We start from the raw sequence: 19,331 nt of genomic DNA on the forward strand, positions 1-19,331 counted from the left end.
CCTACACTATCTCTTCAGCACACACAGGCAGAGTGAAAAAACGCTGCAGGGCTTCGGTTTTTATAGGGAAGGGGAGTGGTCCAGGGGAGAGCTTCCTGATTGGCTGCCATGTACCTGCTGGTCTGGGGTGAGAGGGCAAAAAAAAGCGCCAACAATGGCGAACCCAAAATGGCGAACGTCGCGCGACGTTCGCGAACTTCCGGCGAGCGCGAACACCCGATGTTCGCGCGAACAAGTTCGCCGGCGAACAGTTCGCGACATCTCTAATCACCAGGAGGTATTCCAGAGATGTGATCAATGAAGAGAATGAAGAAACATTTTTTTATCTACAGTATTTCAGTTGTTTTGGTTTTGTAGCTCTTGGCTTCCCATATGTAAACAAAGTTTTGGCCAGTAAAACAAAATTGTGATTATGTATCAAAATCGTATGCAGAGTATGGGAAACCATTTACATGTAACCTTGAGATTACAAAGTAGTTTCTTTAAGAAAGAAATAACCTATGGGTTTTTGGACTTGGTGTTGGAGACTATTTATATACAGACTATTTATAGTCCCCTGGATGAAATGAACCCACAACTGCCAGCACTGCAAGGCAACAGAGCAAATAATCATGCCATTGTGCAATGCCATACCCCTCACCCCCTGCACTTAATAGCATAGAATCATATTGGTGAGATTTCATGCCACATCATCTACTTCATCTGTATAGATGGTATCTTCAACTTATTTGTGTTGCCCTATGTTTCACTCAACTACATACTGTGGTAGAACCTGCACTAACTGGATTATGTTTTGGAAAGTCAGCATATACATTTTAGTTATATATCAATGTAGCATTATTTATACATTTTCTGCAAATTACACTCACTATTTAATAGGAGTTTCATCAGTGTATACAGACAAGATAGTTTTAGGGTAAGGCCACACTAAGCGATATCGCGGCGATTTGACTCGCCGCGACTTTTAATCCGCAATCGCTGGCGAAACTTTGGCGCTGGCGTCTATGGGGAATCGCTGCGTAAAAACACACGCGGCGATCTTTTTTCTATTGTCGCTCGAAATCGCCTCGCTAGGCGATTTCGAGCGACAATAGAAAAAAGATCGCCGCGTGTGTTTTTACGCAGCGATTCCCCATAGACGCCAGCGCCAAAGTTTCGCCAGCGATTGCGGATTAAAAGTCGCGGCGAAAAGTCGCCGCGAGTCAAATCGCCGCGCTATCGCTTAGTGTGGCCTTACCCTAAGTTGGTTGGTAATGTTTGCATAACACATGCTCTTTTTATCTCTTTTTTTATCTCTTCCTTCCTATAGTCAGGGTCAGGCTACACTTAGGGGCCGATTCACTAAATTCGAGTGAAGGATTCGAAGTAAAAAAACTTCGAATTTCGAAGTATTTTTTGGGCTACTTCGACCATCGAATGGGCTACTTCGACCTTCGACTATGACTTCGAAACGAAGGATTCGAACTAAAAATCGTTCGACTATTCGACCATTCGATAGTCGAAGTACTGTCTCTTTAAAAAAAACTTCGACCCACTAGTTCGGCAGCTAAAAGCTAACAAAGTCAATGTTAGCCTATGGGGACCTTCCCCATAGGCTTTCCTAAGTTTTTTTGATCGAAGGATATTCCTTCGATCGTTGGATTAAAATCCTTCGAATCGTTCGATTCTAAGTCGTAGTCGAAGGTCGAAGTAGCCCATTCGATGGTCGAAGTAGCCCAAAAAAAACTTCGAAATTCAAAGTTTTTTTTACTTCGAATCCTTCACTCGAAGTTAGTGAATCGGCCCCTATGTGTATGCATGCACATACATATTCACTAATATTATCTTAGGAGCTTACAATCTAATTTATTACTTGCCTTAGGGAGAGAAAATAACTTTTGTGAGATTGCTGAAACAATAAAGAGAGACGTAGCTTTAGGGAAACATGGTAATAGTGTTCAAATTGACTAGCAAAATAGAGAAATGTCTCCTGATGGCCAAACAGTATTGTTTTAGAAGACAGAAAATATATTCCCCTGAGCCAGTGAGAAAAATATTATCCATCTTACTTATCAAATTTCCAAGTTCTTAACTCTTCACTGTGATATTGCTATTGGAATGTTGCTGTTGTGTTCCTAGGTAAAATAAGTGTTTGCTGATGAACATAAGCAGAGAAACTAGCCTGGTTCAAATAAACCCCTCAAGCTGATGAGAAAAGTTTTCTACTAGCATCTTCTGGATGGCTGACCTATTAAATTACAGGTACATTTTTCACTTTTTGCAACAAAGAGGTGCTGCAGCGGCATTTTTTCTTGTAGAACTACTAGCATCTGCAAAATACAGAAGAATAAATAGTTTAGAAATTTGGAACTATAATTTTACAAACAATGCAAAGTTCCTTTTTGGGCCTTACATTAGGCAGCATTTTATCCAAGAGGTGCAGGTGATAGGAGACTAATTGCTCCTATTGACATTTCTCTTTGCCCTAGTGGTGTAAACAGCCGGTGACCATATAACAGACAAGAAGGCAAATTTGCAGCTGTTTTTACTCCCGCTTGCCTTTGTAGAACAAATGTAAGGTTCTCGTGTCTTTTCATCTGGCGTTTTTATGCGTTCATTATTTCCTTTGGTCAAGAGGGGGTTTGTGCATGTGACATCAGACATTTCAATGAATGCTACATTCACGATGAGAGAATTTATTTGCCAGCCATGGATTCACAGCAAAATTTGCAGAGAAAAAACACCCAAAAGAAAAAACGCCCATTGACTTTAATGCATTAGGACAAAAAAGTCGCCATAAGAAAATGGCCATTGACTTTAATGCATTAGGACAAAAAAGTCGCCATAAGAAAAAATGTCCATTGACATGCATTAGGACAAAAAAAGTCACCATAAGAAAAAACATCCACTGACTTTAATGCATTTGGAGAAAAAAAAGTCACCATAAGAAAAAACGCTCATTGTTGTTAATGCATTAGGAGAAAAAAAGTCGCCATAAGAAAAAACGCCGATTGACTTTAATGCATTAGGACAAAAAAGTCGCCATAAGAAAAAAAAATGTCCATTGACTTTAATGCATTAAAGTCATAAAAAGTCGTCAAAAGAAAACGCCCATTGACTGTAATACATTAGGACAAAAAAGTCGCCATAAGAAAAAAAAAACGTCCATTGACTTTAATGCATTAGAATAAAAAAGTCGCCAAAAGAAAATGCCCATTGACTTTAATGCATTAGGAAAACGTATGTAAACGCACATTGATGTCAATGTGTTTCATGAAATTTCTCAGTTTCGTGATTTTTTTTGCAGTTTCAAGGTTTTTCAGCAAAGCAAAACAAGACAGATTGGTTCATCACTATTTCTGAGCACTTAAGTGAGTCACTGTGCCTGTGCAAATGTAGATTGACCAACCAATTTATATTAATTGATAGGTTGTTCTGGTTCAATCTAGGGATTTCCATCTTTTATTCCTGCTTGAACTGTGATTTGTCCTTTTCTTGGCCTCGGCTAACTTCTTCCTGCCCTGACCTCTGCCTGACTATCCTTTGTGAACCAGTGCTGCCGGCCTTAACCTTGGATCTTGTATGACTATGCCATTGGTCCATTTTGCCATAAGGGTCAATCAAAATGACTGAATCTCTCACCAAGTCCCAAAGGGATTCATTTAAAATCTGGCCTAATTTAAGGCCCATAAGAGATGGCCGCAGTTTTCACTGCAACGAGATTATTGACTTCAGTTTGAGGCTGAGAAATGTGTCACCAAGGTTTTTTTTTTTATGTATATGGTAAATGTTTTTTAACGTCCTTTCTGCCTCCCGCAACTGTCGCCTGTAACTAATTATGTGGCAGGTCAAATGATACAGAGGAAAGATGGAAAGGTGACAGCTACATATATCAATAGAATCACTTGGAAAAAGCAATGCACCTTCACTTAAATTGAATTTGCAAATGTCTAGTGTGAAGGAGAGAATGTCAATGGGAAAGACAAAAGAGGTTACAGAGGTGACAGTTGTAAATGGTAATTGGTAAGAAGAAAAAGAATTTGTTAGATCAGATAAGATAGTGGCAATGAAACAGAACATAGAAAATGCACAAGAAATCCATAATGGCATTAGATTTCTTCCTTGTGGTTGTTTTGTGTCATTATCTATTTTATCACAGTAGCATTACACGTGTAAAGCCCAGCCAGGGGACATATTCTTCATCTACCATATTTGACTACATTGTTAAAAGTTAAGTAACTAAATGTTGCAACAGGTATGGAATCTGTCATCCGGAAACCTGTTATCCAGAAAGCTAAGAATTACAAGAAGGCCATCTCCCATTCAAGTTTAAGCAATAAATTCTAATTAAATTCTAATTCGAACATTTTCTCTCTCTATAATAATAAAACATTACTTTGTGCTTGATCCTAACTAAGCTTCATGAATCCATATTGGTGGCAAAACAATCCTATTGGGTATATTAATGTTTAAATTATTTTTACCAGACTTATATGGTCGTCCAAATTACAGATAGATCCCTTATCCAAGAAAAACGCTGGCCCCAAGCATTCTGAATAATATGTTATATACCTGCAACTACAATATTTGCAGAAAAAGTGTATTATTTGTTCTTTGTTTATTTAGATTTTTTAACCCTTTCATACTTGGGGTGAATTGATAATGGGGCCCCAGAAGTGTAAGAGCACTAAAGGAAGCATACGCGCAAAGGGATTTTAAATAACACTTACATCCGGGGTCTGGCTGTGCTCTGCATCATGAGCTGGATCAACAAATACCAGGAGCAATTGCTTAGTGTAGTTCCAGTAGGAGCATGGCAGCCCTATGGAAGGTGATAAGCACAGGGTTCCATTGCAGCATGTGTCTGCCACCACTCCCTAACTTTAATGAAACACAAATTAGGGGATGGGTAGGGAACAGGAGGGGGGACCTATGTTTCCGCTCTGCTCTGAATACAGCACTGTATTCATCATGTGTACACAGGTCTCTGTGCTCTGATTTAGAACACAGAGACCTGCAGCAAAATTTCTTTGTTTTCAATCTCTACCTTTCTGTATTGATCGCTACAGGGTTTTGTTCAAAATTCTGAAGCAGAGTGCCAAATAATTCCTGGCATGCCTAATAGTTTATTTGGAATAATTAGGAGCTTCCCTCTTGAACACAACTGTAATGGCGCCTTACCCTGGGGGTCTAGCGGGCCGGCAGGGACGCCATCGGCCGGGACGAGTTCTGTGAATTGTACAGTATTGTATCAGCATATCATTACTGCTAATTACAGAGTGGGTGAGGTCATCCCAGTCATCAGGGTCTAGCTGTGTGATATCCAAGACCCATTTGGTATGACATTGTGCAAAGGGGTTTCCTCTCTGTGTGTTAAGAACAGAGTAAATACGACACTAATCATTTGTGTTCCGGTGTCCTTAATAGTTCCTCGAATTTAGAGAGGGATATCTTAGGGGGGATGGGAAATTGGCTGTTGGCTGCATGTCTAAGCTGGAGGTACCTGGACCACATAGTCCTAGGGAGGTTGTATTCTGCAGTTAAGGCTGCAAAGGACTTTAGCCCATGATCATCATACAGCCGCCCAACATATTTGATTTTAAACTTCGCCCAAAGTGATGGGTCAGGAAAAGAAAGGAAGTGATTTAACTGAGGGTTGCACCACAGAGGCGTGTAAGGAGAGATAACATTTTGCAGGGTTTTGTCATAACTAAGGACTTTCGCTGACACCAAAACTAGCATTTTCAATGTGGAGGGGGAGACATCCACTTTGAGTAGTCCCCTGGATGAGAGTATTTACAAGTGCTTCGGGCGATCCTGCTGCCATCCACTGGGATGGGAAAAGCAGCATTGTCAGCCAAGGGAGAAAACCATCAAGCCACATAAACTAGCTGGGCAACTAAGTAGTATCAAAGAAAGTGTGGCAGCACCAAACCACCGTTCCTCTTAGAGGCTGTTAAAAATGAAGGAATAAACCATAGAGTCAAGTCTGTTAAATAAGCTGTATGGGAGTGAGATTGGGGAGTTGTAAAACAGATAAAGTAGTTTAGGAAGTACTACCATTTTTGTGAGAATAGTGCTCCTCCGTAGGTGTCTAGGAGGCTTGACCAATGCATGAGGTTGGAACCTAGTTGCTGTACCATTGGGTCTATATATAACTCTTTATATCTGTATGGATTCCCTCTAATCCAAACAAACTGCCATTTTTACCAAATCAGATACATATATCAATGTGTCAGAATGAATTACCTGCTTTAAACTGTCGAATACACTTCAGATAATTGGGATGTTAGAGCTCAGCAGAGAGCACTAATGTTTAACACCACACATAATCTAGAATCCCTGAAAATGAATGAGTGTTAAATTGTGTGCAATGTTAATTATTAAGGGGAATGCAAATTCATAAATGAAAGCTCTTTTCTGCACTGGACCAATTCAGAAGACCTTTGTAAATTAGACAGAATCATTTTTATTTTTTTTATAGAGCAGTAACTAATCTGCCCCATTGTGCTAGATGAGTTGTATGAGAAAGAAAATATTTTTCTTTTCTTATTCATACTGTATATCATTTTTGGAAGCCTTAATAAAGGACATAGGGTTTATTAATTGATGACTATATTAAATACCCTCATAAAAACATAAATGGAAAGAAACAGGTCAAACACCTGCTGTTTATTCTATTTACAGCTTATTTTTTTCCCCAATAAACTGAACTGATTTACAGTAAGCATGCATAGGGATAGTCCACTGATAACTGAAACAGATGCCTGAAATTTCTGTTTGGAAATCAGTAACACATGTATACATCTATCTATTTATACAAGTTGCATTCAATACATGAAATAGAGAAAAAAAAAGCAAATGAAAAAGGGTGAAGATACTAGCAAAGAGAGAGAAAGATATTGAATGTCATTGTGATAAATATATGATTAGAAGTGGGAAACCCGCAGGCTACAGTCTGCAGCAGAACTAAGATGCACACACCATTATCAGCCCGAAGGATGCAGGTACCATCCATTGATTGCTGTGCTTCACAGATCTATTGATCAGGGCTTAGTGACAGGATATCCTGGCTTTTTAGTTTATCCTTGCTTGAGTACAGGTGGTAAATCAAATGGCTAATTAGAAATCAAAGAGAAACCATCACCTTTTTAGCTTTTCTATCATTATTTTACAATAATCTTGCATATTCCATTGATGTTGCAAACCTATAACAAGACTACGTTTCATTTCTGTTGGTTCAGTTGAAGGAGAAGGTGAAGGGTGACCTTTAACTGGATTGTGGCTCAAGAGTTCAACATGTTAAATCTACTAAAAGATATTTTAAACATTAAATAAACCCAATAGCATTGGTTTGCCTCCAACGAGGATTAATTATATCTTAGTTGGGATCAAGTACAAGGTACTGTTAAATTATTACAGAGAAAAAGGAAATCATTTTTAAAAATGAGAATTATTTGCTTAAAATAGAGATGGCCGTTATGTAATTCAGAGCTTTCAGGATAATGGGTTTCCAGATACCCAATCCCATACCTGTACCAGCTTCTTTATAACTTGAGCTAGACACTTTATTTTAAGATAGTCATACAAATCTCACTTATTTGGTGTGATTGTCATCTAGTCAAACATGGAAAGCTCTGATTTTTGGGTGTGGACATCAAAGCAGTGGATCTTTACTTACTTTTAAAGTGTTGGGCCAAATCAGTCAATCCTATAATCCTCCTAGGAAATAATTTTATCACAAGGAGCCAGTAGAGACAAGATGGAAAAAGAAAGCTTAAAAACTGAATAAAAGGTAGGTATTTGGAAGTCTATTGGCCTGTGTATGGAGCCAAAATCCAAGGTCCGATCTATGCTGGTTTAGATGCGGACAGATTAATGCTAAGGGGCCTTAGACACAGTAGTGCTTTGGGGCCCCCATATTTTTCTCACACCTCTCACAGTGTACTTGGCAAAAGCAGTTTGAGCATGAACTGGTCTCCAATTGGGAAGGATACAGAAGCATTAAAGTTGAAACTCCTATTCAAAAGATATGATATGATATTTTGGTTCGGTGGAGTGGAATGGAAGCCAAATTGGACAAAGTCTTTAAAACTGGCAATCCGTTCAGTGTTGTTGGGATTGGTGAGTGTGAGGGAAGGTGGTCTATATGGACAAAGGGATTTTGATAGTTGCCCATCCTCGTATGGGTGGAATATGGAGGGATGGTGGGTATTACAAGTGAACTGCTCCAAAGCTAATTTAACTTGGTGTTAGTTTTCGATTTGTTATTGAAAGAACTGTATAATGTTTTGTTTATTTTATTGTGTTTTTTTAATACAAATCCCTATGTGTGCATGGTTCTGTTCTAAAGTTTTCTGTTTGTATTTGGCCTTTTCTCTGGAATATTCCTGTGCACTGCCTGCCATGACCTGTGCCTTGATTGTGATGACCACACACTTTGTACCTCACTATCAGACTTGTCTGTTTCTTGTACCTACCTTGTCTGTCCTGCCTGTTTCCCAGTATGTGCCTCCTCCTAAACCTACATTTCCCAGTTTAGAGGCCAGCAGTCCTGACGTGAGCTACTCGATCTCTCTCATAAACGTTACTGTGGATCCCTTAACTGCTCAACCTAGAACAATTCTAAACTTGAACTCCTGAATTTAAACAATGTAAAGCCTTTAATAACAAACTATAATGCAGGAACTTCCCATGAAGGGGTCATTAATGTCCTAGTTTAATGGCCCATAGGGTTTCTTAAAAATAAACTTACACTACAATTGTGAACTAGATATACTTTACTTTTGAGCCTGTAACACACCCAAAAGGTAATTTTATATGCCAGGTCTGTGGTTCAGTCTCAGGGAACACCCCTGTTTACTTTTTTCTTATTATTAGCCACCCAACCTCACCTGAAAGCAATCAAAATTGAATGTGGTTTGCTGTAGCATTCTTATTTGTGTCTTTCAATTATTTTTTCAATCATTTGTACTACAGCTTGCCAATTTTTCATCTACATTGTTCTCAGTTTGCCTGTGACCCTTGCAAATAGTAATTTCAAGATGAAAGCAAGGAGCCTGAACATAAATATATAAATATACAAAATATTATTAAAACTGTTGCTCAACCAAACCTTACTCAAATGTTCCGACACTACAGCATAAGTTTACACAAAACAAGACCATTTGTAGATGTGTTTGTCTCTCTCTCCTACCATCCTGCTTTCTGGTTGTCACTATATATACTTAAGGTGAAATGTAAATAATATATCTGATTGCAATATTAAATCCTGTTGGTTTGTAAATATAAAATATGTATTATTTATATTAGACAAATCTTTCCCCAAAAGTATCAGCCTTTAGGCAAACAAAGTAGCTCCAACCCTTGCTATTCAGCTTGTCAGTCATGACCCAGGATCAAACCCAACCACAACACCTTCTTGTAAATCAAACACTGTTTTGGCCACAATGGGTTTCAGTGTAAGGATGGTTCCTGGTTTAACAAGCAAGTAAGATAACTTTTCTAATTCATAGTATACAATAACATGTAGGGCAAAGAAATAAAAAGACTGAAATCTCTTTGATTCTTGATATAGAGTACAAAGTAAACCCTCCTGCTGAACATCTTCACATGTCCTACCCTTGTGTAAAGAAACATCTGCAGCAAGTATGGGTTGTTATGGGACTGTAGGTAGAGGCTTTCTAATGACTAGCTTGACTAGGTGTCAAAATGTATTTCTAGCAACAAATGTTGCACTCTGGGAGAATATTTTTTTTTCCCCAAGAACAACATGAAGGCTATCAAAAGTAGAATAATAACCGAGGAGTGGGAAATCATCTTGCAGTGTATTCATCGTCATCAAACAAGCTGGATCTACATGCTATCCCCAAAGGCTATCTATCCTTTGTTCTTATGAAGTGCAAAAAATCCTTAGAATAATTAAAAGCCTAGTGTAAAAACAGCAATCCTAGGGCATCTTTGGTTGGTGTCTGGACATGTCAACCCAGGTATCTGTTAGTTCTAGTCTTAGTCAAACTGTGAATGGCCATATCATTCATCTAAACATGTACCAAATGTCTTTAATGGCTCTCGTAAGTATTCTGTGTGATGAATAATGAATTAAAGGTCTTTATTATACACACCAAGTATCCTCAAGTTAGTATACTATAGACAATTGGAGCAACGGAACAGTTTTGATCTTTCTCTCTTCATATTTTATTAGTTTCCCAGAAACAGGGATTCCCAACTTCAGCTTCATATAAAATAATGCAATGCTTTGTAGAGACATACAGTTGGTTGAGATTTATATTAAGCTTTCCATATCTTATACCATTATAGCTATTACTATCACTTCTCATTATATCAGTGGCATCTGTACCAGCAAGACTAAAAAGTAAGGCTTCAAAAATATTTTCATTTTTGAATAATAATTTATATTCAATTTTATTGAATAATGGCTTATTTATGCCAATGAAGAAAAGGCCTGTGTAAGCCTTGGCACTCTTTAGTACTTGGGAAGATAGTCTTCCCTTGAATGCAATGGTTGTAATGAATATTTTCCTTCATAGCAAATAGCAAACACGGTATGCCTTTATTGGTGCACTAAGTATGCTGGGACACTACCAGATAAAAGGATAAGGAAAGCATATTTTTTTACAATTACCAGAGAGCTGTGGTTCTGTTTTACTATATTCCCAGATGCCCTTGCCTTGGGGTTCCACACTAGAATAATCTTTTTGCTTTAATTCCACTGCACATAAGTGACTGTCAGTCAACATATAGGTGCATGGGAAAAAAAACATTGGATTTACTGGGGATGCCTAATATATTAATATTCACCAAAATGGTTCCATTTTCCTTGTCATTTAAGTGACTTTTCCATGGCTCTTAGCAACTGAAAATGGACAGTTAGTTAAATCTCACTTTAATTGGATGGTGCAAACTAGGGATTTTATAATATACTGTAGTTGCAAATGAAGCAAATTTATTTGGCAACTGCAACATAGATACTGCATTTCAGTGGGAAAATATATGAGACTTTGGAGTATTTCTAGAGGATTGCCTTGTACCCATTGATAAATATACCAAATAACCCTTTGCCATTGAATACTTGCACTTAGCCATTCTACAATATAGTCCCTGGTGATGCCATTGCACACAAGCTGACGTTGAAGCTAATGTGCAAATAAAACCAAGGAACTCTAGTAACAATCTTTAGTTAAAGAGTACCAAAGTCATTGCCAGTTACTATAGCAACACCATTCATGTGAATCAAGAACTTGAGCTCAAAGGTATCAAAACTGCATTCCTCGGCTGAGATAGAAGAGTAACAGGATTTAAAATAGCTGTAGCTCCATCTGTAGTAAACACACAGTTTTGTACAATTTAAATATCATCTATTATTTATGCAAGCGTTTATAAATGTGTATTTTGCAATACTATCACAGATCGTTTTTACTTAAATTTTATTTGTATATCAAAGTCTCCATGTATAGTACAGTGCATTCTACACTAGAGGAAAAATGATAATATAAAATGTTTTCCAAGTCGAGTAATCTCTGCTTTATTGTTTTGATCAGAAATCTTATTTTTTTTCTTGCAAAGCAAACATGGATCAACACACCGTGGTTCAAAATAAGTGTTTGCCACTGGGAAATTATGATTAGTGATTAATCCCATTTTGCTTCACTGAAAAAACTGCGATACTCCGAAAACAGCGAAGAAATGCATTGAAGTCAAAGGGTGTGTAAAAATGTTTTCTCACTCGAAATACATTAAAGTTATTGGCCATTTTTCTTATGGCGACTTTTTTGTCACAGCAACAATTTTGTCCTGGCGACTTTTTTATTTCATCGACTTATTTGTCCAAATACATTAAAATCAATGGGTGTTTTTTTTCTTATGGCGACTTAGCAACAATTTTGTCACTGCAAAATTTTCTGCGGGGAATTTTTGCCACAGCTCCGCGAAAAAATTTGCAGGTGGCGAAGTGCGGAATTTCACCACGGATCCATGCCTGCCGAATAAATTCGCTCATGACTAATCATGATTCCTTTACAATTATCAGACTCCTAGGGGCACATTTACTATTGGTCGAATATCGAGGGTTCGCATCCGACAGTTGTGTCATGTCAGATGCAAATAGCTTCTACGTGCAACATTTGTATTACTTACATTAGATTAGTCTCATCACGTCGGAATGGAAGGTATCGCAGATAAAATCGCCCGTGGAGTTCTACCCTAAATGGTATCGTTTTTGAAGGCCATTCATGCAATGACCAATTACAGGTACTTCCTGTCTCACTATAAACTTACATCCTCTCAATATCCCATCATCTAAATCAGTGATCCCCAACCAGTAGCTCGTGAGCAACATGTTGCTCTCCAACCGCTTGATTGTTGCTCCCAGTGGCCTCAAAGCAGGTTCTTATTTTTGAATTACAGGCTTGGAGGCAAGTTTTAGTTGCATAAAAACCATGTGTACTGCCAAACAGAGCCTCAATGTAGGTTGACAATCCACATAGGGGCTACCAAATGGCCAATCACAGCACTTACTGTATTTGGCACCCAAAGAACAGTTTTCATGCTAGTGTTGCTCCCCAACTCCTTTTTCTTCTGAATGTTGCTCACGGGTTCAAAAGGTTGGGGATCCTTGATCTAAATGCTAGTATTACAGGTATGGGATCTGTTATCTGGAAACACGTTATTCAAAAATCTTTGAATTACAGGAAGGCCATTTTCCATCTCTTCATTTTAATCAAATAATTAAAAATTTTTTTAAATTATTTCCTTTTTCTCTGTAATAATAGAACATTGTACATTGTACTGGGTTTGTGCAATGTTTAAATGATTTTTTTTAGTAGACTTAAGGTATGAAGATATAAATTATGGAAAGATCCTTCGTCTGTCCTTAGCACTCTGGATAACAGGTCCCATACCTGTACGAAGAACCTTAATATGTGAGCTTGAAAGGCCTAGCCATGCCTGAACAAATTATAGATTAATATAGCAACTTGGTAAGAATTCTTTGCTATGATTATTTACCAAGAATTTATAGATGTATAGAGATGTTTTCTACTGGCAATATGGTTTGTGGCTAGTTATGGGAGGCTCTATGTTGTTGCAGTCATTGTCATGATAAAAAGGTTGTCATGGCCTTGAAATTCTTTGGAATGTCAATGTAGTCACTTGGTGGACTTTGAAAAGTTTTTTTAGGAAATTACTTTGATTCGAATTTTATCGAATACAATCCGAATTCGAAACAAACGATTGAATACAGCCTATTCACACAAAGTTAAAAAATTTGATTTTCATAATAAATTTTGGTTGGTCTTTTTTTATTCAAATTTCGAGCCTCGAAATTTGACCCTTGATAAATCTGCTTCTAAATGTGCCAGTGAATTAGAAGTATAACTCAAAAAATAGTTATTTTATTTGCTGAACCATATTGGCAGAGATCTTAGATATCAAATGCTGCTTTTATTGGATTATGAACATTGCTGTTGAGTATATTTTTAGGAGGCACTTGTTCTTCTAATGTTTGGTAGGGTTTAATGGACTATAAATTGACACTCTGTATAAAACTTGACTGGTAACCAAGGTACTGGCAATTTGAAAGAAAATGTAATCATAGTATTCTCTGCAGAACCGAGCAGCCAAAACACAGCCTAGGGTTAAAAATACCTTTTTGTAGCCCATGCTTACTTTTAAAGAAAATCTTTATATTTGTACAAATGGGTGTGACTAAGATCATATTTTTCCTTTTAATGTATTTAGATCTCTGAGACAAAAATGACTAAACTGCAGCCCTGCAAATGTTACCCAGGAAGTCAATCATTGTCACTATAGATTGAAGGACACAGTTTGGTTTTACCTTCCTGACAAGTACAACATATATGCTATGACAAATACAGACAATGTAAAAAAGGCATATTTTCTTTTAAGTATATGTCATACAATGCTCCTCAAAGATGGGGCCCAGGCTGGAATTGAATTCAGGAACTCAGTGCTGCAATGCAGAAGTGCTACCAGTGAACAACACTGATCAAGGGCAGTCAATAAGCAGTTCCCCTCTGAAGCTAAATTGGAGAGGTTTCAGAAATGTTGTCTTCCTCTGGATCAACTATAAGATAAGTAGGTTATATATCGATATCATAGGTTGAACTTGATGGACGTGTCTTTTTTCAACTTCAACTGACTGTGTAATAACAAACTCAAAGAAAGCATTTTGCTTGAGAAGACTGATCATTCACAGCCCTTACAACGTTATAGCAAGAAAATACATTATTTTCCCATTTCCAGACAGATATGCTGAGTGCTGAAAACATCTGAAAACTAGTAAGGACACATAGAATTGTATTCCCTTTACTTTCAAAGCAAATTGAAGAAACAGATCATTACACATTTCTTTTTGGTGATTCATTTGTACAGTACTTGACCTGGTTCTGGTTGAGCAGTCAACTTCCCACTCTTCCATTGTTCTTTATCAGAAAACTTACAGCTGAAAAACTTTAGCTCCTCCCCAATCCACATTCAAACCCAATGATGAACTAGCTGTAAAAAGTTACATTGGCAGTATTCCTGTAATAATAATTTGCAGGTAGATACATTTCAGAACAAATATTCTTTAAAAGAATATCACAATAAAATGGTAATTATATTCTGGGATTTACACAGACATACTGTAAGTACTGTAGAGTGCTTTTGATTAACAAAAGTAAACTCATCCTCGTTAGATAACACAGTCTAGTCTGTAGACGTGATTCGTTGCACTATTGTCTGGTTCATGTGCATTAGGGTTTGGATTTGAATATAAAGCCAGCACTCAATATCTTTAGTCATTCATCAGGCATGAATACATTCTGCATGGATGTCAGAAAATACTCTACTTCTGTTAAGAAAAAATAAAAGTGCTACAGCTATGCGACCTGTTATCCAGAATGCTTGAGACCTGGGGTTTTCCGGATAACAGATCTTTCTGGAATTGGGTCTTCATTCCTTAAGTCTACTAGAAATTCATTTAAACATCAAATAAACCCAATAGGCTGGTTTTGCTTCCAATAAGGATTAACTATATCATAGTTGGGATCAAGTACAAGCTACTGTTTTATTATTACAGAGAAAAAGGAAATCATTTTTAAAAATTTGGATTATTTGGATAAATTGGAGTCTATCGGAGACAGCCATTCCATAATTTGGAGCTTTCTGGATATCGGGTTTTCGGATAAGGGATCCTATATCTGTACCAGCAGAAAAATAGCATTCCTGTATATCTGTTTGTCAGACTTGCGCTTTAACTGAGCAAAATTGGATAATGTTTTAATCCTGATTTAACTACTAAGACTACATGGATTCCATACACAAGAAAGAATCTCATGCCTTCCTACTGCCAAAGCCCCATAATTTTTGATGGCTAAGATAGACATGTATACTAGTGTCATATTTTTCACTTAGATGGATGATTATCTATTTAACAAAACATTACGGGGCAGGATTATAATGAAATCACAATATCATGCAGATTTATAAATGTCGGAGTCATTGCAAATGATAGGTTCCAAAAAGTCTCCAGGAAGGCCACCTCTGCCTTCATCTGGACTGCTATGCACTAAGGTATTTTGACAAAATGATGTCACTTTTGGCATATCTAAGGGCTTTTTATGAACTTCACTTCATGTGACCAATATTTTTTTTAAAGATCTATAGCTATATCTTTATATACTGTATAGTTTTGTATGTGGCCAGCTTTCGAAAGGAAGGTGCAAAATGGATGAAGGCAGACACACAAGAAATGTACAATCCCATCACCTGGACAGTTTGTACTTAAGGAACAAAGGGAGGCCCTGATCAAAGGTTACACTTTTGATAGGGGCCATGGACAAATTTTGGACCTTCAAGTGGAGCTTCAGGTGAAAAAGGATTGACTGCTTCACACGTACTGTAGGATGTCTCCATTCATCTTAAAATTACAGTGTGAAGGCAACACCAAAAGTCACTTTCCTGTGGACTCTTGCCCAATGTGCCCAATTACAAATGAAGGTACAATTCTTATTATGCTTCTGTGAAGCACAAAACTGGTGAATCCCAGGAGAAGGACCTTCAAGTGAGATGAAAAAGTTTGTCAACCACTGATCAAGAGTGTAACTTGTATAAAGGACAAATTAACTGTTTTAAATGTAAGGAGACTCCATGCAACAGTGTGTAGGCAACATCAATAATTACTTCCTGGTGTGAGTCTCTTGCCCCTCTTCCATGTACCCAACTGCAGTATTGTTATTATTCTTCCTTAGAGCAAGACTCTGGTGAATCTCAAGAGAAGCAGATCATAAACCATCAAAGCAACACCTTTAATATAGTTAGAATTTATTTAACTGACAAAAGACACTTTTAGGTGCAGATTTGCCTTTTTATTGCACTTTTACCACGCTGCAAACACAAAAATGCTGCAAAATGAAGCATACAGCTGCCCATAGCAACTGGTATCCAGGTATGTTATGTACAGTATTTACATCAACATATTAAAAACAAACTTAAGAAGACAGTGACCCAGAAACGAAGGTCCAAAAATAAAGGCCTGATAAAGACATGTTAAATATCCCTTCTTTTCATAAGCTCTTGTTTTTTTTTTTCATTCTCCATTCCATTAAAACTTCCATTGCACAGTTGTCTTGGATTGTATCCTGTTAAATCCATATTCCTTTCAGGACCTGGATTAGTAAACCAATTTTTAAATAAAAAAGTACTAGTATTTGCAAACATATCCTTTCAAAATAAAGCAAAGCTGTTAAAATTCTCCCGAAATAATCATTTGGTGTTTTTTATCTTAAATTACCATCACAGATAATTTTTTGTTTGTAAGAAAAAGTAGTAGGTAGATCATCATTTTTTCCCTTAAATATATATACCATATATAAATACGTTTTCTTTAAATAAAGACCGTCTATCTGTACAAAGAAAACATATCAACCTTATAATCCCAACTCCGAGGGTCTTTGACCTTATCGTTTTTATGCACATCCAAAAAAATCTACGTATAATGCAAATGTCTTAATTACCTAATCTTTTGTGTCTGACTATAGGTTGATTACAGTGGGAACAATTTCATCTTTAATCTGAATTCATTGAATTCACTCTGGAGCATATACAGTCCTTTTTTAAGACTGTTGTCTTCATTTCCTTTAGCAGTGGTTTTTTTCACGTCACTACCTCTTGGTTGTTTTGTCTTTCAGTTCATATAAGTCCCAATCATCTTCGACTACTTCGTTATAGCTATATTTTTCAATGCAGTCACTGACTGCTCTTAGAACTATTCGTAATCTTCTGTCCAATGCTTCTAGATGTGGCTGATAAAGGATAGGTGCTAATTTGTCCTGTAGTAGGGATTCCTCCATCACACTACTTAGCAAGTACTCTTCCTTTGCTAGTAATTGTAATCGTAGGTACGTTGATTTTTTTATTCTGTAATAGGAAAGGAAACAAGGATTACAAACACCTCTATTGATAAAACTGAAAGTTAATGACATGGGAAACACAAATGGAAGCATTGAAATGGCCAATACCTTCATAAAAATTAAAGGCAGATACTACTTTTATGCTATATTTTTTTATAACTACTTGCTTATCCTTAAATAAACTATAATAATAATAAAATGTAATATAAAATAACACAGATATAGTATTCTGTTGTCAAAACAGGCTATATCCTCGTTTTACCATTTAAGTAAAATTAACTGGAACAAAAAGTTGACTTCCTTTTGTTTAGATAATGTTCTTCAAGTGTTTTTCAAAGGATGCTCTTTTATTTTAAGAAGGAACAGCTTCATAGTCTTTTAGAAGAAAATTAGACTGGGGCAGATGTTAGATAGTAGATGTAAGTCCTGTGAAGGTCAGGTCCCACCAACCTGCTCTGCCCTTACCCTGACCCCCTGACTGTACCTGCAATTGTGATAACTTACTTTCCAAACTTAGAACCTGCAATACTAGTTGTCACTCTGGAGCAAGGATCAACCAGGTCAGAGAATAAGGAACTTTCCACCTGAAACCTATTGACTTTGTGGGTATTCTAAAAGTATCCACGTTTACCTAACTTGATACAGATCTTTAACATCATAATTCTACTTTAATTTATTATACTCAATTTAGACACTTTATACAGGCATGCTGCTGTTAGATACTGTACGCATTTATCACTGACACTTCACAATTATTCATAGTAGAAGAATAAGTACATTGTAATCAAGTACTCCAGTGATACACCAGTGATACCAGTAGTGACTTCAAGAGGAAGCTTGATTACTAGATATACTGCAACTACTTCAGAAAGAGCCATGTTTAAAGGGCATGTAAAGGCAAAAAAAATAAAATCCCATTTTTACTTTCTTTAACGAAAAACAAACCTATCTCCAATATACTTTAATTAAAAAATGTGTACCAATTTTATTAGAAACCTGCAGTGAAATTCTCCCTTCATTTACTGCTGTGGATAGGAATTGTCAGATGGTCCCTAACTGCTCTGCAGGGAAACAATCATACTTATGAACAGCAGGGGGAGCCCCTGCCTTACTTCCCAGCCATGCAGAACTCAAGCAGCTTTGTTTGTTTCCCTATAGAGCAGTTGGTGACCGTGCAGAGATTCGTATTGGATTTTATTTTTGCCCCTTTACTGTTTCCAACTCCAGCTGCAGGGACAACGATCATGGAGCCAAATTTAAACAGATAAACTGGGATTCTATTTGGAGGATTATTTTGCTGCAGCCACTGGTTCTGCAGAGTTAGAGAAAGTTTGTATTAAACAATACAAAAACTATAAAATCCACATTTGATTACATGACAACACAGGACCCAGTGCAGTCTGTATATTCTGATTATTAATTAGTCTTACTGTATCGGCTTCTGGCAGATATTATTTGACTTGTGCTGTTTTGATAATTTATGACTATCCCTAAGCAGCCCAGACCACACTGAGCATGTGCACAGTCTTGGTCTTGCAAAGATGTATAACAAAGTTACAAGATGGTGACCCCCCTGTGGCCAACTTTGAAAGCATAAATCATTTGTTGAATTAGGTGCAGTTAGTTCATGTTTATGTTTAGTATACAAAATACAGCATTTCTAGCCTTATTCTATTTTAGACTGTACTTCTCCTTTAATGCCTATACTTGTGTGACCCCGTCCTTACAGTAGCATACCAGGAAAAATTAATATTACATCTAATCAACAAGCTGCAATTGATTTTAGAAGTACAGTATAAAGGTCAAATTTGGTAGAAACAAACTGCTGTGTGTTGCTACTATTTGTCCTACCTACTTTCTAGCATTGCAGATGTTTAATAGAAAGTCTGCAATTTATAAGAAGTGCATGGGATTATTACA

At 37.1% G+C, this 19,331-nt stretch overlaps 1 protein-coding gene and 1 long non-coding RNA gene across 2 annotated transcripts in view; one reads left to right on the forward strand and one right to left on the reverse strand.

The window, feature by feature from the left end:
- The first annotated feature begins 2,123 nt into the window (after positions 1-2,123).
- The window catches only part of LOC121398833, a 58,283-nt gene continuing 41,075 nt past the window's right edge, over positions 2,124-19,331 (forward strand). The window contains exon 1 of the long non-coding RNA XR_005964539.1: positions 2,124-2,241. This is a non-coding gene — a long non-coding RNA (uncharacterized LOC121398833). The remainder of the gene's footprint in view (positions 2,242-19,331) is intronic.
- Positions 16,610-19,331, reverse strand: part of fam20c.S (family with sequence similarity 20 member C S homeolog) — a 128,384-nt gene continuing 125,662 nt past the window's right edge. Inside the window, exon 10 of the mRNA XM_018239164.2 lies at positions 16,610-17,418. Within this exon, the coding sequence (XP_018094653.1) occupies positions 17,163-17,418 (256 nt within the window). The 3' untranslated portion in view covers positions 16,610-17,162. The remainder of the gene's footprint in view (positions 17,419-19,331) is intronic.

This window comes from Xenopus laevis, chromosome 9_10S (genome assembly GCF_017654675.1).
Source record: "Xenopus laevis strain J_2021 chromosome 9_10S, Xenopus_laevis_v10.1, whole genome shotgun sequence".
NCBI lineage: Eukaryota > Metazoa > Chordata > Amphibia > Anura > Pipidae > Xenopus > Xenopus laevis.